The sequence below is a fragment of the Schistocerca gregaria genome, chromosome 2, assembly GCF_023897955.1.
Source record: "Schistocerca gregaria isolate iqSchGreg1 chromosome 2, iqSchGreg1.2, whole genome shotgun sequence".
Taxonomy (NCBI): Eukaryota; Metazoa; Arthropoda; class Insecta; order Orthoptera; family Acrididae; genus Schistocerca; species Schistocerca gregaria.
Genome location: NC_064921.1, coordinates 193,430,436 through 193,453,986, shown reverse-complemented (window position 1 = coordinate 193,453,986; position 23,551 = coordinate 193,430,436). Strand labels below are relative to the sequence as shown.

Below are 23,551 nucleotides of genomic sequence, written 5' to 3'. Positions count from 1 at the left end.
ATTAACGTGGCAGATGCCACTGTGCATTAATATCGAATTCCACAAAAGTTAGAAATATTTTCCTGCGTGTCCTATTAAGATTTTGTGATGTCCACAGGTTCACTATTTGCAAATCACTAGATTTTTGGTTTTCGTCTCATAAATTTAAAGAAGCAGTGACAACTAATTACGCGTTTCCTTTGTAAATAAAGTGACGAACATCACAATTGCCAACAATCCCAACACGCCAACCTAAAACTCATGTTCGTAAGAAAAGTCAGCAATCACTATCCTCACTGGTCAGTAAGTTTCAGTGTTTCAGTACTAGGTAACATCACGAACGACAGTAACCAGTTATTATCAACATCACCTTCCAGATTTCGCAGGTCATAAAGAAATAACTTAAGATAACTCCACACAAAAGGCGTAACAGATTGGACTCAGCACGAGTGTATAAATTTGTTGAAGGAAAATACACTAAGTTAACTTCAAGAACGATTTACGTCTTCATCTTGGTTCTCGACTTATCAGTAGCATCGAATATAAAGCGGAAATAGTAGAAAGTATTTTGTATAGAGCAGCTAAATCTAAATATATTGCACCTAAATTTATTGCAAATTGAATGGCAGAGAATAGTTCGATTCATTATTCACCATTTACCGTGCTGCAGGACACGTCTATTCAATGAAAGAAAATGACTGACTGTCTCTACACGCGTCCCAATATCTCCAATGTAATTTTCGAAACTCCTATACTAGATACACTATGGTAGCAGCAGAACTGTTACACATTTTCCCTCGAATGCTGGTCATGCCTAGTTCATAAGCACTTCAAACGCTGTACCAATACTCTAGTCGCAGTCACACCACTGTGGTGTGTGCGAATTGCCACACGGAGACACTGCACTCCTCCCAGAACCCTTCCAAGCAAATCTGGATCTCCATTCCCCTTACCTATCACAAATTTTATGGTGGGCCATTTAACGTGTTCCTTAATAATAGATTTAAATATGTGACTTGCTGCACATATTCACCGCTAGGACTCATTATCTCATCTACATCCAAACTTTGCAAACCACTGTGAAGTGTGTGGCAGAAGGTAAATCACATTCTACTATGTATCTTCTCTTTACACTCGTGTCTGGAGCGTTAGAAAACAGATTAACTCAATACCTCTGAGCGCGCCATAATTTGTCTAACCTTGTCTTCGCCGTCGTCACGTACGAAGCTATTTTATATCCCCGATTTCCTCTTTCAGTGAAACTTTATAAGTAGGCTGTAGCGGGACATCTGGGATGCATCTTACAGCGTAAACCACTTCAGCGTTTTCTGCTTTTCTGCGACAGTCTCCCATGAGTCAAATAAACTCCTTCAGTAGAGCTGACTTCTTGTCTGTGCCGCCTGATGTGGCCGAGCGGTTCTAGGCGCTTCAATCCGGAACCGCGCTGCTGCTACTGTCGTAGGTTCGAATCCTGCCTCGGGCATGGATGTGTGTGATGTCCTTAGGTTAGTTAGGTTTAAGTAGTTCTACGTCTAGGCGACTGATAACCACAGATGTTAAGCCCCATAGTGCTCAGAGTCATTTGAACAATTTTTGAACTGCGAGAAGTGCAGGAAGAGAGTCATTGAGGTTCTGGAAGTTGCCGACAGGTAAGTGTTGCTACGCCGACTCCAACTGCGCGGGGTTTCTCAGTTGAGAATCCCTGGTACAAACATCCTGATCGAGATGGTCCCGTAGATTCTGGATTTGGCTTTAAACTGGGGAGTTTGGTGGACAGGGGAGTACGGTAAACTCATCCTGGTGCCATTGGAACCACACAAGTACACTGCAAGCTGTGTGACACGTTGCTGCTGGTAGATACGATCGTGCCGAGGAAAAACAAACTGGATGTAGGAGTGGACATGGTTCCCAAAGATAGACACACACTTGTGTACATTCATTGTGCCTTCCTGAATGACGAGACCATCCAGGTAACGCCTCGGGTCTGAACGTTTCTGATGATTGTTGCAGGGTGTTTGCTTTCAGACGTTTTACGCCGTACGGGGTAACAGCCACCTCTTCGATGGGGCACAAAACGCGATTCATCTGAAAAGGTCAACCATTGGCAGTCAGTGGACGTCCACTTGCGGTACTGTCGTGTAAATTCCACCCTTTGTCGTCGAAACAGCGGTCAGCACGGATGCATGAACCACGTGCCTGCTGCAGGGGTACATACGCAGTAACGTTTGCTGAACAGAGGATGAGAAGACACTGTTGGTAGCCTCTTGATTCATCTGGACGGTCACTTGCTCAATAGCTTCTGTTCGCCCATGCACATTTAGGCAGCGTCTTTCACTCTTGTCATCTATGACCGGTGATACACCGCAGTTGCCTCTGCGCCGGTTTTGGATAGCACCATTTGGCCATGTAGGGTATACTTTAACTACGGCAGCACATGAACTGTTTACAAGCTTAGCCGTTTCGCAAATGCTTTCACACTGCGCCCGAAAGCCAATAATCATGACCTTCTGGACGAGAGGAAAATCGCTCCGTTTCTGTATTATGACAACGACTGCACTGTTTTTCTTGTTCCCCGAAACGTTTTATAGACTTTTCACTGTTAGTGCAACCACCTTCTGTCTGTTAGTGGTTATTGCCCCTTGATGGCGAACACAGGTGGTGGTCACATTAATGAGACTTTACCGAATACACTACATACAGGGTGGTCCATTGATCGTGACCGGGCCAAATATCTCACGAAATAAGCGTCAAACGAAAAAACTACAAAAAATGAAACTTTACGCCAGTTTTTCTTAATTCTAATTCCCTTGTCATGTTCCAGACCTCACGCCAGCCTGCGTGAGCTTAGACGCGTGCATTTCGGCCTCCTTTAGTTATACGGGTTGACTCTCCTGCCAACCACAACAGTCCCTTTTAACACAGGTAATATATCACGAAGCAAATACCGTCCGCACTGGAGGAATGTTACGTGATACCACGTACTTATACGTTTGTGACTATTACAGCGCCATCTATCACAAAGCGAAAAGAGTAGTCCAGCTAAAACATTCATATTTCTTTACATCCTACACGAATATGTAATAAAAAATAGGAGTGACTATTTACAAAGTAACGCAGTTGATATCCATTTGACCTATGTCAGCGCCATCTAGCGGGCAAACCATAGCGCCATCTGGTTTCTCCCTTTCGTTCTCTGTGGTTTTTCCGTGTGACGCTTATTTCGTGAGATATTTGGTCCGGTCACTATCAATAGACCACCCTGTAACCGATTAAAGAGCGAACACTAAGAACGGAAGCGCAGTCTGATTAAAAATAAGACAGAAATGCAGTCTCCCTCCGCTACTGCTCAACCAGTACACGGAAGAAGTAAAGATAGAATGAAAGGAAGGTAGGGGAGCGGGATTAAAATTCAGCGTGGAAAGATTCAAATGATAAGATTTACTGAGGACATTGCTATCCTCAGTGAAAGTGAGGAAGCATTACAGGACATGTTAAATGAAATGAAGTAACTAATAAGCACAGAATACGGATTGAAAGTAAAGCAGAGAAAGACCAAAGTAATTATGAGTAGTAGAAAAGAAATTATCAATGAACTCAACACGAAAGTAGATGCCTCCGTAGCAAGTCTGCTACGTTGAAAGCAAAATAAGACACTGCGAACGATGCAAAGAACATATAAGAAGCAGACTGGCACAGGGAAAGAGAGCATCTGTCATTTAATGAAGTCTACTATACAGTATCCAACACAAGCCGATATTTCAGGAACAAATTTGTGAGAAGATACTGCGAGAGTAGAGCACTGTAGGGGAGTAAATCATGGACAGTGGGAAAATCGGAGAGGAAGAGAATCGAAGTGTTTGATGTGAGATATACAGAAAGCTGTTGATATTGAAGTGGACTTATAAGAAACGAGAAGGTTCTCCGAAAAATCAACTAGGAAAGTAATAGGTGCAACCCAACGAATGGAAAAAGAGATGGGACGATAGTCTATGTGTTAAGCCGTCAGGAAAAGGTAGCAGAGAGAGCCATAGAGGGTAAAAAGTGTAGAAGATAAAGACAGCAATACATCCAACAATAATTAAGAAGGTTGGGTGTAAGTGGTCCGCTGACATGAATTGGTTGGTACAATTTTTGCTGGGGCATTGTAGATGAACTACTCCACGTACATAACTGGTGGAATAGGTGGACGCCCTCAAACACACAACCATCTTTCAGTGAAATTCATGGACCTTAAAAGAGTGACACAAATCAGTTCTGAAATCACACTTATCGTTTACATTTTAGGTTTCTTATTTCCCGTATTCTAAATAGATTTATATTATTATCATCCTATTTATTTGTGTTCTGAAAGCACAGATTTGCATCCGGATACATCACATACAGTCTGTTCCTTCCGTTTAAAACATGTTCCATTGATTTATGAACTATTATAGAAGTATTTCGACCAAAACGTAATTTGTTCCAGGCAGTAAATAGAAACAAGCGGTTCGAATATGATGGGTAGGGACATGAGGGTCAATACTAGAGTAAGAAAAAAATGAGAATTAGAGAATGTAATGTCATAAAACTGAAATTAAAACGGGCAGTTGACATAATCAGTTCACTGAAAATGAAATAGTCTAATGGGATTCGGGTAGACGACATTAGGAGACAAGTATGGTAAACTTGCGTGCATTACGTTAAGCTTTATCGTAAAGACTTGTGTCCAGTTTTGATCCGAAAGTGATTGAGAACGTTGATGTAAATGAAGATTTAACTGAGAGCTCCGACGTTAGAGTAAATACCATTCTAGAAATTCTGATTAACGCGTTCTACATCTACATCCATACTCCGCGAGCTACCAGACGGTGTGTGGCGGAGACGAATGAGAATTTGTGGGAAAGGTTTTCTATGTACTGTCATTCTATGAAAATCACTCGGGATATCCTTCTAGACGTTTATTTATGTCTTTCTCATTACGAATGCTGTCCTTTATTCCTTACTCTACCATGCAACAGCAGCGTCACAGAACAAACATTTCTTTTACAGCCAGTCGCACGTATCGCGATCATATATCTCCGCTGACAGCTAGCCGTCGCGGTTGTAAGAAGACGTGTACAATTTGTGTGCGTGAATACGTATATCAGATAGCATTCATAAAAGGCGAACGGCCATTATAGCGTGTCGGGCACCTTATCCGCAGATGAAATCTTTGACAGAGACAGTAGTAAGGCTATAGGTCGTTGTAAAGTGACAGTACTATTCAACGCAGAGAATGCAAAGTGGCTTCGCGGTAGAGCGACTTTCCGATAGCTTCGCTTGAAGGTTAGCTGGCAGAATGAATGTCTCCACTCTGAGAGAGAAAATATTTCTCGATGTGGAGTCATTCCTGTTGTACCCAGATGTGAGCAAAGTCAAAGCTTCTGAACGTACAGGCCCTGGTTAGAATAAAGAAACCTATACACGAGCGAAGGTGATTTCAATCCAAGGTACAGCCTATTGGCGTCGGAGATGCATATGCAGGGTGAATGGATAACTTTCTAACTAATGAGGGGTAAATGTGACTGACGTAAACATTTCTGTTGGACAAAACTGTAAGTAATAGTGCAGTGTGCACGCACTGGTGAAGTCAGGAGGCAAACAGAGGTATGAAATGTGTAGACCACAACTAAGAATTCTCTGGAATGAGAAAGTGAGCGTAAATACAGAAGAGCAGAAGATTGAACGTCCTCCCGACGGCGGCATCATTAAAGACGAACTGGAGACGAAAAATCTGGTGTGAAGGGGAGGGTAGTTAACACATTTTATATCTGCCATGCACTGTAAGGTGCTCCTTGAAGTAGGGTGGACCATACGAAATCGTCCAAAAAGGGGAGTTGTTAGTATAATGACACGATTTTTTTAATTTTTTGAGACGTGTGTTCTCGGGCACCTTTTAACTGCATGGATTTACTACGAAGTGTTGAGAAAATTTGCTACATTGTTTGGAGTAGGTCAGATGAATCTCATAACAGTTTACAGATATTCAGTACTTCTTGGGTCGTGCATCCTCTTCAGTGTCGTACTACGTCTACTTCTGCACACTGCAAGCCGTCTTGCAGAGTTTGACAGAGCATAGGTTGAAGGTTAGCCGGCCGCGGTGGTCGTGCGGTTCTAGGTGCTCCAGTCCGGAGCCGCGCTGCTGCTACGGTCGCAGGTTCGAATCCTGCCTCGGGCATGGATGTATGTCATGTCCTTAGGTTAGTTAGGTTTAATTAGTTCTAAGTTCTAGGGGACTGATGACCACAGCCGTTGTGTCCCATAGTGCTCAGAGCCATTTTTTTGAAGGTTAATATACTGGCATTTATAATCGTCTTGGTACCTAATTCCACAACTCCAAACTCACATCACACTTGTGGCTTCTAATGCGTGTTACGGGCAGTGTCTCATACATTTCATTTTCTCTCAAATTGCTCCAAGCATTCCCGAATATTGCCGCATTCCTTCACTTCACCAGCTTGCCAGCACCACTGTACCCTATAGGAGCGAAGGTTTTTAGGCCCATGCTACTTTATTTCAATTAGTAAATCATATTTGTATCAAGTTTGATGTAAATTACTTTAGGTGTTCCAAAATTATGCTCATTTTCACTTATCGCTGCCTTCCCATCCACAGCTCCACGCCTATGGTTTCTAGTGTTGTGTCACCTCTACAGCATTCTTCCCTAGTAGCAAGTCATCATGTACATGGCGAGTTTGGATGAAACTGTCCACGGTGATAAGGGGTTTTGCAGACAGCATTCACGCTCTTTCGTTAGTTACCCATTATGGACTACGGCAGTTACTCTGGAAACAGATGTTTTAGTCACAGAACAGAACACATAGCTTACACATTTGAAACAGGAGCTAGTGAGGAACGCAATGTCTGTGATACTGCAAGTGGATATTCACTTGCTTGTGTATTCAATGACCTAGCGGAATTAAAGACGCCAAAATATCCGGTGCTGTCCGATTTGTGTACTACTGGAAATAGGGGGTGTTTCGTAATTAATGGCTTTAACGCATACAATTGAATGCACACGTAGCTACAAACAAAAATGTTTAATAAACATGGGCACTAAAATGCATACCTTAACAGCTATGAGCACTTCTTTATCTTCGATACTGTGAAACTGATCTCTTCTAATTAAGAGAAAGGAGCCCTTTTTTCAGTAAAAGAGATACGAACAAGTGCTCACAGCTCTTAAGGTATGCACTTCAGAGCCCATATTTTGTGGACTTTTTTCTTTTTTTGGTCCATACTATCATCTCTCAAAACATGGAAAGCAAAGAGCATGCAGTAGAAGAGATTAGTTTCACAGTATCGAAAATGAAGAAGGGCATTTTAGAGCCCATGTTTACTAGATTTTTAATAGAAAGAATATTGTGTACTTTCAGCTCTATGCGTTTACGCCATTAATTATGATACACCTTGTATAAAGTACCGCTGAAGAAAAGAGAAGAAGTAATACGAGTATCAAGGACTAAGATGGCAAGCGAGTAGTAAGCAAAGAAGGAAAAGCTGAATGGTTGAATAAATAAAGAGGAAGGCTATAGGAAGGAAACCTGAAGACAGTAATATGGAAAGGGAAGTACATAAAGATGGGACAGATGTTATGTTGCGAGATGAGACTAATAGAGCACAGAAACACAAAATTGGAGACAAGTTGCATGGAACACACGACATTACCTCAGACCAATTAAGGTCTTTGAGAGAGGGGACTAGTACACAAGTTATGTGACAAAGGCGAAATAGTCTGACACAGGAAAAAGAACGGAGTAATTTCAATGCTGAGGAAGGCAGGTGTCGACAAGTACGAATACTACCGAAATAGGTGAAGAGGCCAAGGTTACCAAATGTTAACACGGACTATTTACGAAAAATGCAAAATCTGTAGAAGCCGACCTCAGGTAAGATCAGTTCGGTTTCCAGGGAAACGTAAAAATAAACGAGACAATGATGATGCTACGATGTGCCATAGAAGGTAGAAAAATAGCCAAACCCACATTTATAGTCACAGCGAAACTTCCACTTTGCAGTGGAGCGTACACTGTTTTGAAACCTCCTGGCTGATTAACACCCTATGTCAGACCTGGACTCGAGGCAAGAACACTGAGTTTTCTGGAAAATGTTCTCAGCGACTGGGGTATCCATGCTCGACTCACGGCTCACCTCCAAGGACTTAATACCTCTAGTACGGTTTTCCAATTTTTATGACTTCACAGAAGCTTTCCTACACTCATTGCTGCACTAGAACCCTTGGTAAAAAGGATATCGTGGAGAAATAACTTCGCCGCAGCCTAGAGGATTATTTCCTGACTGAATCTTTCACTTTGCAGCCGTGTGTGCGGTATTTTGTAACTTATTGCCAGAGTAGGCCGTGGCTGAACCATTTCTCCGCGGTATTCTTTTCCCAGGAGTGCTATTGCCGCAACGTTTGCAAGCTTCTGTGAAGTTTGGAAGGTAATAAAGGGATGTTCTGGGACCTGACTCGATAGCTCATTCTGAAGGGCATTATCTACGAAAGGCAAAGTTCAGAGTTAGAGTTACTGTCCGGCGCTGTTTTATTCTGCGAGGAAGCTACTTTTATAGCATTGTTGGATTTAGTGGAAGCTTTATAGTTCGATGATTGGAATACATTGTTTGATATTCTAAATTATCAAGCATAAAGTACTGGGAGAGAAAGGTTATCTACAATTTATATAGAAATCAGACTAACGTTTTTATCTGGGAGGACATAAAGGGTGACAGTAAGAAAGACGAGAGTGAAACACCCTAACAGTCTGTCCACGACGTTTGGCAGTCTGCGCCTTGAGTTAGCTGTGAAGGAAGCTAAGTAGGAACCTGGAAACGGGATTAAAGTTCAGCAAGAAGAATTTAAAATATTGACGTTTGCTGTAAAAATCCTGTCAGGGCCGGGGAAGTACTTGAAAGAGTAGTTCAACGGAATGGATTGTGTCTTGAAAAGAGTTTATAAGAACATCATCAACAGAAGTAAAACAACGGTAATAGAGTGTAGTCTAATTAAATCAGGCGATGCTGAGGGAGTTAGGCTAGAAAATGAGATCATATGGTTAGTAGACCAGTTTAGCTAATAAGCAGCAAAATAATTGACGATGGTCGAAGAAGAGGAGATATAAAATGCAGACAGGGCGGAGGTGTGGGGTTAAACATTACATGGGGAGACCAAGGTTTCATTACAGTAAGCAGGTTATGATATGAACGTATGTTACAGTGCTTAATGCAGAGATGAAAGGGTTCGCAGACTGTACACTAGCATGGCAAACTGCCTCAGAACAGTCTTCGGACTGAAGACCACACCTCGTAACTCCGATGGACATTCCAAGGTTTGACGAGATTAGTTTCCAGCAGCACCACAGCCACTAGGTGGGTAAGATGAGTCGTGTCACTTGTAAGTGGGCTGCTTCTACGTTGGCAGCGCTGTATAGCGCTTTGAATTAGATCTCTGACAGCGCTTTCTTTGTAAGAGACTCTGTGGCGGTTGGACTCGTTGTCGGTTGTTAATCGCCACTAGTGTTAGGAAGTTGGAAGTTAGTCGCCAGCAGTGATGGAAGTACTGTTAGGCAGTTGGAGGTGAAGCAGTGATGGATGTTAAATGTGAAAAGTTAGTTTTGATGGGGGGTAGATGTCTGAAGTGTTAGAGCAGGCCAACGATCTGGAAGTATCAGACTTTGAAAATTATTCATGATAATATATCTTCGTACTGGATGTTAATGACGGTTTTTATTCGTGTTTGAACTGGATGTCACATTATTAAGGTAAAAAATACATTATTTTGTCTGCAACAAAATCTTTCCTTTGCTAACCACATGGCTGCCTCGGGCATGGATGTGTGTGTTGTCCTTAGGTTAGTTAGGTTTAAGTAGTTCTAAGTTCTAGGAGACTGATGACCTCAGATGTTAACTACCATAGTGCTCAGAGCCATTTGAACCATTTGAAGTTAGTGGCTTTAGTAGTTAGAATCTTTTATTTAGTTGGCAGTATTGACGCTCGCTGTGTTGCAGTAATTGACGTAATGAAGATTTTTATGAAGTAAGTGATTATTGAAAAATATAGGTTACTGTTAAAATTTCTTTTTAGTCTGGGCCATTATTTTGTGTGTGTGTGTGTGTGTGTGTGTGTGTGTGTGTGTGAAATCTTAGGGGACTTAACTGCTAAGGTCATCAGTCCCTAAGCTTACACACTACTTAACCTACATTATCCTAAGGACAAACACACAAACCCACGCACGAGGGAGGACTCGAACCTCCGCCGGGAACAGCCGCGCAGTCCATGACTGCAGTGCCAAAGACCGCTCGCCTAAACAAGCGCGGCCCACTATTTTGAATTAATTATTTGAAGTCATGTTGTAATTTTTTTGAGCAGTCAGACTGCATTGCACTTGAACATTGTGGGTCAGTGTTGACATGATAAGAAAAATAAAGAGAAACTAGACGAAGTACGTTCAGTTTTACTCAGCTGTTTCAGAATCAAAAGAACGTAGAAGTTTCATCTACTCAGTCATTCAGCAATTTAAGTACAGATTCTCACATTTAAGTAAAGAAGTTGCGCACTCACCTTTGATGGCCTTGTCACAGCTGCACTCGATGAGCTCGCCCATGGAGCAGGCCCGCGTCACGGCGAACGTCACGCCCGCCGCCGTGATGGCGTTCACGAAGCCCGTCTCGCGCGTGTCTGAAACGCAAACACACGCACGGCTCACCACTGGCCCTGCAAGCTGCACAGCACCCACACACACTGCTCACTGCATACGACACCAGACGGCAGCGACTGAGTAACGCCACGCTGCACGGTATTCAAGAGCATCTACCACAGCCTTATAGGTTACACATCGAGGTTCATTTTTATACTGTTAACAACATATTTTTACCTCGTCCTTTATGAGCTGTGGTGGAGACACCTTCTTTAGTTCCCGAGAATGAATAAAAAAAATTTTTACACAAATTATATTTTGTTAAAATTTTCTCGTGTATCAGCCTTGCGGCAGCGTCAAGTGGAAGCAACGTTATAAAATTATAAACAGCCGACCAGTTGCAATGGATAGAGAAATTCTTTACCTAGGTTGCGACAAATATAAATTTGCCTTCTTCAGAAGGTATACTAAGGACAATGAACATCACAGATTACATTAGAAAAGTGTGAAACTTAAGCCAAGAATAAATTTTAACACAAATTAGAGAACTCTAGCATTACAGAAGTATGGTAACGACGACTGGTACTTACAATTTTACATTAGTAAGGACTAATGTACCATCGCCGTTTTTACAATTGTCGGCATACATCCATTTGTCAAAAATGAAATATAGCCCTAGAATTAGGGTTTGACACGTAAATATAAAATAGCTCATGGATCTTACAGAGCTCACAATCGACTGAGTGTAATCGGCGAGCGTAGTTACTCTGAAAACAGGGTAGGTGGCGCTCGTGCCGAGAAACATGTGCCAATTGGCGTACAAAGGCAACGTGTAAATTATCAGTATTAATAACGCCCTAAGGTAAAGTAACAATAAAAAAGAAGGAAATTAACACTCCCGTTATAACAGTATGGGAGCATTGGTACAAATAATGTAGTTATACATCAAACAAGCAGGTGGCGCTTACGCCGAAAAACTTACGCGCAGTGGCATATACAGCCAAAACATAAAAAAAAATTACATTACTACAGTACTGAAGCCCACAAGGTATATATGTCAGAACTTTAAAATTGACAATAATGGCTCTTGTCAAGAAAGAATTACGAACACTAGTACATCATCCTGTTAATACACATTCACAGGGCTCTCTGGCTCTGAGCACTATGGGACTTAACATCCATGGTCACCAGTCCCCTAGAACGACTTAAACCTAACTAACCTAAGGACATCACACAACACCCAGTCATCACGAGGCAGAGAAAATCCCTGACCCCGCCGGGAATCGAACCCAGGACCCCGCGCGTGGTAAGCGAGAACGCTACCGCACGACCACGAGCTGCGGACCATTCACAAGGAAACCCAAAATTTTAGAGCAAGGCAAAATCACATAAGGGCCGATGTAGTAGCAAACATACATCGTGAGAAAACCACATTACTTAGGGGGTGTTGAGCATAAGGCATTGAAGGTGCATCATAGCTTCCTGTGAAAATAGACCACTAAGGTTACCAGCATTAATGTTATACCATAAACAGTACAGGTTTAAAGCCTTCGAAAATTTGTCTACAAGCAAGGTTCAACTGGTCTTTCAGTATATTACCGTCCTTGAGCTCAAGATGTTTGAAAATTTGTAACTCTTCCCACAGATCTAATCTACGCCCTTTGACTTCTCTGTGTAGGATAACAGTGTCTTCTAAATGTTTAGGCGTATGACTGGCTAGCAGGAGGTGTTCAGCAAAAGTAGAAGTGTGTATATTCGCTCCTTTTTTACCTAATTTCTTTATTACTTTTTATTACTTGGAACCGTTGCCGTTGTGCAGCTATGTTTAAAATATGGAAGCGACGTTCCTACGAGTTTTTTACTCAACTTCAGGCGATGTGTAGCTCTTGGACGGCAGTCTCCTCTGTCTAGATAATAACGGGCTAACTTTGTAATAGACATAGTCGATATGCTGTGGAAAGGCGTACCGTAACTTTGTCGTCAAAGAGACGGTGGAAACAAGAATAACTGATGATCTCGTCAACCTTGACAGTGATTTTCAATTACGTTCCGCATGAAATAAGGTGTTAGCTCAAATTAATCAAGAACACTTCTGTCTCAGAGAGAGGTGAGGGCAGCGGACAGAATGTCCAAAAGGCACCGGGACTCAACACCCAATCCCCGCATAACCCCCTCAGATCAGAATACTCTCTTCTGGGGGAACCATTTGGTCCACTCGATTCTCTTACACCAGAGCAGACTGCAATCCAGGAATTATCAAAGGTCATACCCGACAGGAAAATCACAGTTCCCCTGAGTACAACGACTAGTTAACTCATTGAAACTTTTTTCAAGGCAACCCTGCTACTCGGTTCATGGCCCGAGAAAATCACACCAATGAAATTCACTGCGAAAGCTTAGATTCTGACATGATAGGCCTTGTAACGTTCCCGAACAGATTCTAAACGTTTCTAGTCACATGTTTAAATTAACGTGGCAGATGCCACTGTGCATTAATATCGAATTCCACAAAAGTTAGAAATATTTTCCTGCGTGTCCTATTAAGATTTTGTGATGTCCACAGGTTCACTATTTGCAAATCACTAGATTTTTGGTTTTCGTCTCATAAATTTAAAGAAGCAGTGACAACTAATTACGCGTTTCCTTTGTAAATAAAGTGACGAATATCACAATTGCCAACAATCCCAACACACCAACCTAAAACTCATGTTCGTAAGAAAAGTCAGAAATGACTATCCTCACTGGTCAGTAAGTTTCAGTGTTTCAATACTAGGTAACATCATTAACGACAGTAACCTGTTATTATCAGCATCACCTTCCAGATTTCGCAGGTAATAAAGAAATAACTTAAGATAACTCCACACAAAAGGCGTAACAGATTGGACTCAGCACGAGTGTATAAATTTGTTGAAGGAAAATACATTGTAAGTTAACATCAAGAACGATTTACGTCTTCATCTTGGTTCTCGACTTATCAGTAGCATCGAATATAAAGCGGAAATAGTAGAAAGTATTTTGTATAGACCAGCTAAATCTAAATATATTGCACCTAAATTTATTGCAAATTGAATGGCAGAGAATAGTTCGATTCATTATTCACCATTTACCGTGCTGCAGGACACGTCTATTCAATGAAAGAAAAATGACTGTGTCTACACGCGTCCCAATATCTCCTATGTGATTTTCGAGACTCCTATACTAGATACACTATGGTAGCAGCACAACTGTTACACATTTTTCCTCGAATGCAGGTCATGCCTAGTTCATAAGCACTTCAAACGCTGTACCAATACTCTAGACGCAGTCACACCACTGTGGTGTGTGCGAATTGCCACACGGAGACACTGCACTCCTCCTAGAACGTTTCCAAGCAAATCTGGATCTCCATTCCCCTTACCTATCACAAATTTTATGGTGGGCCATTTAACGTGTTCCTTAATAATAGATTTAAATATGTGACTTGCTGCACATATTCACCGCTAGGACTCATTATCTCATCTACATCCAAACTTTACAAAACCACTGTGAAGTGTGTGCAGAAGGTAAATCGCATTCTACTATGTATCTTCTCTTTACACTCCTGTGTGGAGCGTTAGAAAACAGATTAACTCAATACCTCTGAGCGCGCCATAATTTGTCTAACCTTGTCTTCGCCGTCGTCACGTACGAAGCTATTTTATATCCCCGATTTCCTCTTTCAGTGAAACTTTATAAGTAGGCTGTAGCGGGACATCTGGCATGCATCTTACAGCGTCAACCACTTCAGCGTTTTCTGCTTTTCTGCGACAGTCTCCCATGAGTCAAATAAACTCCTTCAGTAGAGCTGACTTCTTGTCTGTGCCGCCTGATGTGGCCGAGCGGTTCTAGGCGCTTCAGTCCGGAACCGCGCTGCTGATACGGTCGCAGGTTCGAATCCTCCCTCGGGCATGGATGTGTGTGATCTCCTCAGGTTAATTAGGTTTAAGTAGTTCTAAGTTATAGGCGACTGATGACCTCAGATGTTAAGTCTCATAGTGCTTAGAGCCATTTGACCCATTTTGAATTTGAAGATCCCAGACTGACGACCTATATTTAGTTATTCTTCGAAAGATTGTTTTGCAAGCTACTTCCTTTGTTGATGTACTACATTTCCCGACGATTCTTCCGATCAATCGCATTCAATCATCAGCCTTACTAGCAATTAATTTTATGTGGTCGTTCCGCTTCAAACCGCCCCGTACCCATACTCCTACGTATTTAAAGGAACTAACTACATTCAGTTATTGTTCTGCAGTCTCATTGTGGTACACTACTGGGTATTAAAATTGCTACAGACGCAAAAAATTAAACGACAAGAAGAAGATGCTGTCATATGCATATGATTAGCTTTTCAGAGCATTCACACAAGGTTGGCGCCCGTGGCGACACCCACAACGTGCAGACATGAGGAAAGTTTCCAACCGATTTCTCATACAGTCGACCGGCGTTGCCTGGTGAAACGTTGTTGTGATGCCTCGCGTAAGGAGGAGAAATGCGTACAGTCACGTTTCTGACTTTGAAAAAGGTCGGATTGTAGCTTATCGCGTTGGTCGAGATCCAGTGACTGTTAGCAGAATATGGAATTGGTGGGTTCAGGAGGGTAATACGGAACGCCGTGCTGGATCCCAACGGCCTCGCATCACTAGCAGTGGAGATGGCAGGCATCTTATCCGCATGGCTGTAACGGATCGTGCTGCCACGTCTCGATCCCTGACTCAGCGGATGGGGACGTTAGTAAGACAACAATCATCCGCACGAACAGTTCGACGACGTTTGCATCAGCATGGACTATCAGCTCCGAGACCATGGCTGCGGTTACCCTTGACGCTGCATCACAGACAGGAGCGCCTGTAAAGGTGTACCCAACGACGAACCTGGGTGCACGGATGGCGAAACGTCATTTTTTCGGATGAATCCAAGGTTCTGTTTACAGCATCATGATGGACGCATCGGTGTTTGGCGACATCGCGGTGAGCGCACATTGGAAGCGTGTATTCGTCATCGCCATACTGGCGTATCACCCGGCGTGATGGTATGGGGTGCCAGTGGTTACACGTCTCGGTCACCTCTTGTTCGAATTCACGGCACTTTGAACACTGCACGTTACATTTCAAATGTGTTAAGACCCGTGGCTCTACCCTTCATTCGATCCCTGCGAAACCCTACATTTCAGCAGGATAATGCACGACCGTATGTTGCAGGTTCTGTACGGGCCTTTCTGGATATAGAAAATGTTCGACTGCTGCCCTGGCCAGCACATTCTCCAGATCTCTCACCAATTGAAAACGTCTGGTCAATGGTGACCGAGCAACTGGCTCGTCACAATATGCCAGTCACTACTCTTGATGAATTTTGGTATCGTGTTGAAGCTGCATGAGCGGTTGCACCTGTACACGCCATCGAAGCCCTGTTTCACTCAATGTCCAGACGTATCAAGGCCGTTATTACCGCCATAGGTGGTTGTTCTGGCTACTGTTTCTTTTTTTTATTTATTTTTTTTTAGGATCTATGCACCGAAATTGCGTGAAAATGAAATCACATGTCAGGTCTAGTATAATATATTTGTCCAACGAATACCCGTTTATCATCTGCGTTTCTCCTTGGTGTAGCAATTTTAATGGCCAGTAGTGTACAATGAAGGACCATTTAGTCTATTAGCAATGTCTTACATTGTTTTGAGGATCAATTGCCATTTCCCGCAGTCGCTACAATTTCGTAACACCGTAACTTCTCTGTATACAACAACATCACCCACGAAAAAGCGTCATGGAAGATCCGACATTGTGAAAATAGTCGTCTTATAACTCTCCTTTTCGGTGTGACCGAAGTTAGTTTTACGTTTGAAGACCTCTCCCCGTTCAGAATGACGTACTGTGTTTAATTTGCTAGAAAGTCATTATTCCATTCACACAGTTGGTCTCACATTCCGTGATCTCTTATTATCTTAATTAGATGGCAGTGCGGAACTGTATCGGATGCCTTCTGCAAGTCAAGGAACACGGCATTAACGTGGTCATCTACGTACTACTTTGTGGGTCCTGTGGACGTACAGAGCGGGCTGTGTTTCCAACGATCGTTGTTTGCGTCGCCCTTGTTGCTTCCTATAGATGGGACTTCCGGTTTCCATAAGTGTCATAATACACTAGCGTAAAACATGTTCAAAAATTCTGCTACAGACCGACGTCAGAGGTATAGTTTTGTGCGTCTTTTCGATGATCATTCTCGAAAACGCGAATGACCTTTACTTTTTTTTCTACCACAAGGAAAGCTTCGCTCCTCAAGGGACGTACGGCACACTGTTGCTAAAAGATGAGCACGTTATTTCCCATACACTGCTTAGAATCGAACTGGCATCCCGTCAAGTCCAGCAAAGTTTCTTGTTTTGAGCGATTTCAGTTGTTTTTCTACCCTTTGGTGACTTATTTCGTTATCTGTCATTTTGTCGAACGTGCGACGATTTAAAGGAGGAACTACAGTGCGAACTTCGTCTGTGAGACAGGTTGTTAAAAAGGGGCGTTTAGTATTCCGTCCTCTTCTATGTCATTCTCTGTTTCAATGCCTTTATGAAATGTATTTGCAGCTGCGAAAACGGACAACCATCACTTGTAAAATGGGATGACGGCAACGAAAGTTTGTGGTGGACTGTGATTCGAACCCAAATTTCCAATTACATGATGCTTCTGAACAACAAGGCACTGCAACATCAGATTTATCCTAACTAAACTATACATTAATTAACGTATTACCACGGTCAAGGCAGCATATGTAACAGATGTAAGCATACACGCAGAAGGTAGAGAGGGAAGAACTGTCACATTACATGTAATTCAAATTGCTATCTCTTGTTTCTTCTATTAAATCATTAAATGCACTTTTAATTTCAATTCAAGATACATCCACAACCTACTGTGTGGTTCAAATGGCTCTGAGCACTATGCGACCTAACTTCTGAGGTCATCAGTCGCCTGTAACTTAGAACTAATTAAACCCAGCTAACCTAAGGACATCACACACATCCATGCCCGAGGCAGGATTCGAACCTCCGACCGTAGAGGACGCTCGGCTCCAGACTGTAGAGCCTAGAACTGCACTGCCACTCCGGAAGGCGAAATTTTCGTGAGCTGTCATATTATCGCAAATCTGTCTCTTGTCGCTTTTACTAAACATAAGATCTTTCTGCTTCTCTTTATACTCCCATATACAGCTCTGTTCTCTCTTATGATCACTGATTCCCTGTTCTACGCTGAGCCGTACGGGTCGGGTCTGGTTAGTCACCAGTAGGTCTGAGAAGTTGCCTTCACGAGTCGGTTCTCTGATTAACTGCACATGGTAATTTTTGGATAAGGCACTTAAAACAATTTCGCATGATTCTCTGTTCCTATTCATTACTTGAGTCTCCCAGTAGATAGGTGGCAAGCTAAAATCTCCACCTAAAACCATCACCACATAAAACCATGATATCAACAGGAAATTTACGTGAAATATTCTCCAAGTTTCCTCTCTACTGCACCAGCATTAACGCAGTTGAGGCAGAGGGGGCTATAAAAGAATACGACGACAATTTTTGATGCACCTTTAATTTTTAGAGGTATCTTCACCCACATTATTTTACATTCTGAACCCGTATTTATGTCATTAGACATTTACGTATTTCTTATCGCTATAAACTCGCTTCCAAGACTTTGTGGGGATTCGGTGATGATTTAGGCAGCCACATCGTGCTATTCCATCAGCACAATGGTTACACTGTAAGGTCGCATTATTGCCAACGACCGTGGGACCATTCTGGATGATTACGTTAATCTCATGGTAAAATGTTTATTCCACGATGATGATGCTGTGCTCTAATACGACCGGAATCTTGTTCACACAGCCTGCGTCGTCCAGGATTGGTTTTGTGAGCACGAGGACCAATTGACGCATCTTCCCTGCCATCACAGTCACCAATCTCAATGTTACTCAGCTTTCGTCGTCTGCTTTGGCGGAAGGCTGTGTGATCCCTATCCGCCTTCAACATCGTTACGTGAAATGGCCTCTAGGTTGCAGGAACAACGGTACAAGATGCCCTTGAAAACGGTACAGTACCTGTATTCAGCTATTCAGAGACGACTGGAAGCTGTTTTGAATGCCAACGAGTTTTCTACGTCATATTAGGTATGGGAACGTGTGGTGTTTGCTGTATCTCCATTTCTTACGCCACGCCTTTTATATGCACTGTAAGGCACGTTATGGTGTCTTGCGGAAAGTACTTACGGTGCCACCATTTTCCCTCCTTCCCTGTTTAGTTAGTAAGGGAGAAATGATTGCAGGTAAACATCCGTAAGGAGGTCTATTTTCTCTGAGTTTTTTGTCGTCGTCTTTTTCCAAGATGTATGTGGCAGAAAGTAATATGTTGCTGGATTCTGTTTAAAACATTAACACTCGATATTTCAACGGCATAGCGGCTCTGTTTGTTTGTTTTGTTTTAGGGCGCAAAAACAACTAGGGTCATACGTGCCCAAGTCAGAACTGTAGAATACATCTACATCTACATGGATACACTGCAAATCACATTTAAGTGCCTGGGAGAGGGTCCATCGAACCACCTTCGCAATTCTCTTTTATTCCAATCTCGTATATCTTTTTGTACGAGCTTTGATTTCCCTTATTTTATCGTGGTGATCGTTCCTCCCTTTGTAGGTCAGTGTCAACAAAATATTTTCGCATTCATAGGAAAAAGTTGGTGATTGGAATTTAGTGAGAAGATTCCGTCGCAACGAAAAATGTCTTTCTCTTAATGATTTCCAGCCAAATCCTGTATCGTTTCTCTGACACTCCCTCCCATGTTTCGCGATGATACAAAACATGCTGCCTTTCTTTGAACTTTTTCGGTATACTCCGTCAGTCCTATCTGGTAAAGATCTCACAGCATTATTCTAAAAGAGGACGGACAAGCGTAGTGTAGGCAGTCTCCTTAGTAGGTCTGTTACTATTTCTAAGTGTCCTGCCAATAAAACGCAGCTTTTGGTTAGCCTTCCCCACAACATTTTCTTTGTGCTCTTTCCAATTTAAGTTGTTCGTAATTGTAATACGTAGGTATTTAGTTGAATTTACGCCTTTTAGATTGTACTGATTTATCGTGTAACCGAAGTTTAACGAGTTCCTTTTAGCACTCATGTGGATGACCTCACACTGTTCGTTATTTAGGGTCAACTGCCACTTTTCGCACCATTCAGATATTTTTTCTAAATCGTTTTGCAGTTTGTTTTGATCTTCTGATGACTTTATTAGTCGACAAATGACAGCGTCATCTGCAAACAACCAAAGACGGCTGCTCAGATTGTCTCCCAAATCGTTTATATAGATAAGGAACAACAAAAGGCCAGTAATACTACCTTGGGGAACGCATGAAATCACTTCTGTTTTACTCGATTACTTTCTGTCAATTACTACGAAGAGAAAGAAGATCTAAAAACAACTACACGTTAACCCCAATCGAAGGAAGAGAAGGCAGCTAAAAACAGGGACATAGCGAAAGGTTTATCAAACACACCATAGGGAAGCGGGGGTCATGATCTAAAAATTAAATGGCGTCCGTCATATTGCTACGACGGATAAAAAGTAAAACGCACGTCGTTCGCTAAAACGGCCGATAACGCACACGGGAAACACAAACAAGAATTAGGTGGTTAACTACCATCTTCTGTCCCTGTTCCACTCCCAAACAGAACGAGGGAAAAACGACTGCCTAAGTGCCTCTCTACGAGCCCTAATCTCTCTTATCTTATCTTTGTGGTCTTTCCGCGAAATGTAAGTTGGCGGCAGTAAAATTGTACTGCAAACAGCCTCAAATGCTGGTTCTCTAAATTTTCTCAGTAGCGATTCACGAAAAGAACGCCTGTTTTCCTCCAGAGACTCCCACCCGAGTTTCTGAAGCATTTCCGTAACACTCGTGTGATGATCAAATTTGCCAGTAACAAATCTAGCAGCCCGCCTCTGAATTGCTCTGAATGTCCTCCATCAATCCGACCTGATAGGGATCCCAAACACTAGAGCAGTACTCAAGAATAGGTCGTATTTATGTTTTATAAGCGGTCTCCTTTACAGATGAACCACATCTTCCCAAAATTCTACCAATGAACCGAAGACGACTATCCGCCTTCTCCACAACTGCCATTACATGCTTGTCCCACTTCATGTCGCTCTGCAATGTTACGCCAAATTATTTAATCGTCGTCACTGTGTCAAGCGCTACACTACTAATGGAGTATTCAAACATTACGGGATTCTTTTTCCTATTCATTTTCATTGATTTACATTTATCTATATTTAGAGTTGGCTGCCATTCTTCACACCAATCAAAAATCCTGTCCAAGTCATCTTGTATCCTCCTACAGTCACTCAACGACGACACCTTCCCGTACACCATAGCATCATCAGCAAACAGCCGCGCATTGCTATCCACCCTATCCAAAAGATCATTTATGTAGATAGAAAACAACAGCGGACCTATCACACTTCCCTGGGGCACTCCAGATGATACCCTCACCTCCGATGAACACTCACCATCGAGGACAACGTACTGCGTTGTATTACTTAAGAAGTCTTCGAGCCACTCACATACTTGGGAACCAATCCCATATGCTCGTACCTCAGTTAGCAGTCTGCAGTGGGCCACCGAGTCAAACGCTTTCCGGCAGTCAAGGAATATGTCAACCGTCTGATACCCATGGTTCGCAAGATATCATGTGAAAAAAGGGTGAGTTGCGTTTCGCAGGAGCGATCTTTCTAAAAACGTGCTGATGCATGGACAGCAGCTTCTCTGTCTCAAGCAAATTCATTATATTCGAACTGAGAATATGTTCGAGACTTCTGCAACAAACTGATATTAAGGATATTGGTCTGTAATTTTGAGGATCCGTCCTTCTACACTTCTTACATACAGGCGTCAGCTGCTCTTTTTTCCAGTTGCTCGGGACTTTACGTTGGGCAAGAGATTCGCGATAAATTCAAGCTAAGTAAGGAGCCAATGCAGTAGAGTACTCTCTGTAAAACCGAATTGGAATCCCATCAGTACCTGGCGATTTATTTATTTTCAACCCATTCAGCTGCTTCAGAACCTCAGGGATATCTATCACTATGTCCTCCATACGGGAATCTGTACGAGACTCGAACGGCGGTATGTTTGTACGATCCTCCTGTGTGAAAGATTTCTCAAATGCTAAATTTGAAATTTCAGCTCTCGTTTTGCTGTCTTCCGTTGCCAGGCCAGAGTGATCAGTGAGTGACTGGATGGATGTATCTGTTCTCAACACTTTGGAAAGGACGCACAACACTTAACATTCATTTAGAACACTGCACTAAAAAGTCGGCACGGAGATGACTCACCACAGCCTAAGGCAGATGGTGGGGGGCGGGGGGGGGGGGAGACCCGGACAAATGAGGGGAAAAAAGGGGGGGAGGAGAGGAAAATGCAAAGGGGGGGGGGAGGGCGTCATAGTTCTTCTCTTACCCATAGAAAAAAGCATCGTGCCAATTAATCTACCTGATAGTGTCGAATAAATAACTTCCGTGCCCAACATAAATTAGTCCATCTTTCAGCAGAAGGTAAGTGCCCACTGATGGCTGCCTTACCGCACGTGTGTGTGGGGAGACGGCGCCCGCTTCGGCTGGCCAATGAATAGCAGTGGCCCCAGACAGCCTGCATTGAGCGCGACGCAGGAAGCAGTGTAACGCGATACGTGCCGCGTGGAGACAGCAAAGCAGTGAGAAAGCGAGCGAGCACAATGAGCCAGCCTGCCCCCCACCCCACACGCGTCTAATTAACACTTAGCGGCGCTGCGCGCGTCTCACGCCGGTTCACAAGACTATAAGATGTCGATTTCCCACCGAGACGAATCGCACATCTTCCCAGTATATCGCTGCGACCCTTTCAACGGCTCGCGCGCGGCGCGTATGCGGGATCTGGGAAGGGGAGGAACAGTTCCTGCCTGCGTTCGCGAGGCACGTATTGAAATGCAGATCAAAAGCGTGGCCAAACAAGCCGGAGGGAGCGGCGTGCGTGCGGGCTGCCCTGCTACGGGGCAACAGGGGCAGGGGCGCAATTACTCGGTGGTGCCACCGCGGGGACACACGTGAATGACAACCGGGCCCGGATAACGAGGCTGAATGCGCGTCCACCTGCCGCATTCACGTGTCTCGCCCTGTCCAACCCGGCGCTCAATGGCCGCCTTTGACGACGTGACAGCCACTCACTGCAATTGATACAGCGGCTGGCTAGCGGGACGCTGGGACGCTGGGACTCTGGGACGCGGGCCCGGCCAAAAAGACGAGCGGCACCCAGCGCCCAGGGCCCAGCTGCCGTCCCGCCGGCCGACTCTGCCAATTAGCGCCCCCCGATGTAAACACAGATAAACGCGGATCCGCCACGCCGCTGCGCGCCGCGCGGCAGTGAGAAGAGAGGATGGGCGACGCACCGGCGAGGCAGGGGGCAACGGACGCCGGAAATCCGGGACCCCCGTTTCTCTTACTCTGACACGGGTGACAGCCGCTGTTGGGGAAACGGCCTTCACCGTCCAGGATCTTGTCAACATTCTGGAAGGCCACTTACGAAACAATTAAGGGGGATAGGACGTCAAACGGGCCGACTTGGAGCAGGAGAGGCATCACAGGACATTTTAATTTCCAGTGTCTATACTTTTACAAATAAATTCATAGAACATTGTCTTCATCGCCAGGAAGGATTCAGGTGTCACACTCATAGCAGTGGAAGTTCAAAAGCATAACAAAATAACTTTCTTTTACGTGTGAAATTTCATCATTTTTTCACTTACTAATGGCTTTATTTGTTGCTATAGCTACACTTTTCTTCACAAGTTAGAGAGATTCTTCGAAAATTTTGCACAGCATATATACCATACTCAC

At 43.4% G+C, this 23,551-nt stretch overlaps 1 protein-coding gene across 1 annotated transcript in view; it reads right to left on the bottom strand.

Moving 5' to 3' along the window:
- LOC126336660 (protein Wnt-6) overlaps positions 1-23,551 on the bottom strand; it is a 584,338-nt gene that overhangs the window by 22,400 nt on the left and 538,387 nt on the right. Inside the window, exon 3 of the mRNA XM_050000601.1 lies at positions 10,555-10,671. Within this exon, the coding sequence (XP_049856558.1) occupies positions 10,555-10,671 (117 nt within the window). The remainder of the gene's footprint in view (positions 1-10,554; positions 10,672-23,551) is intronic.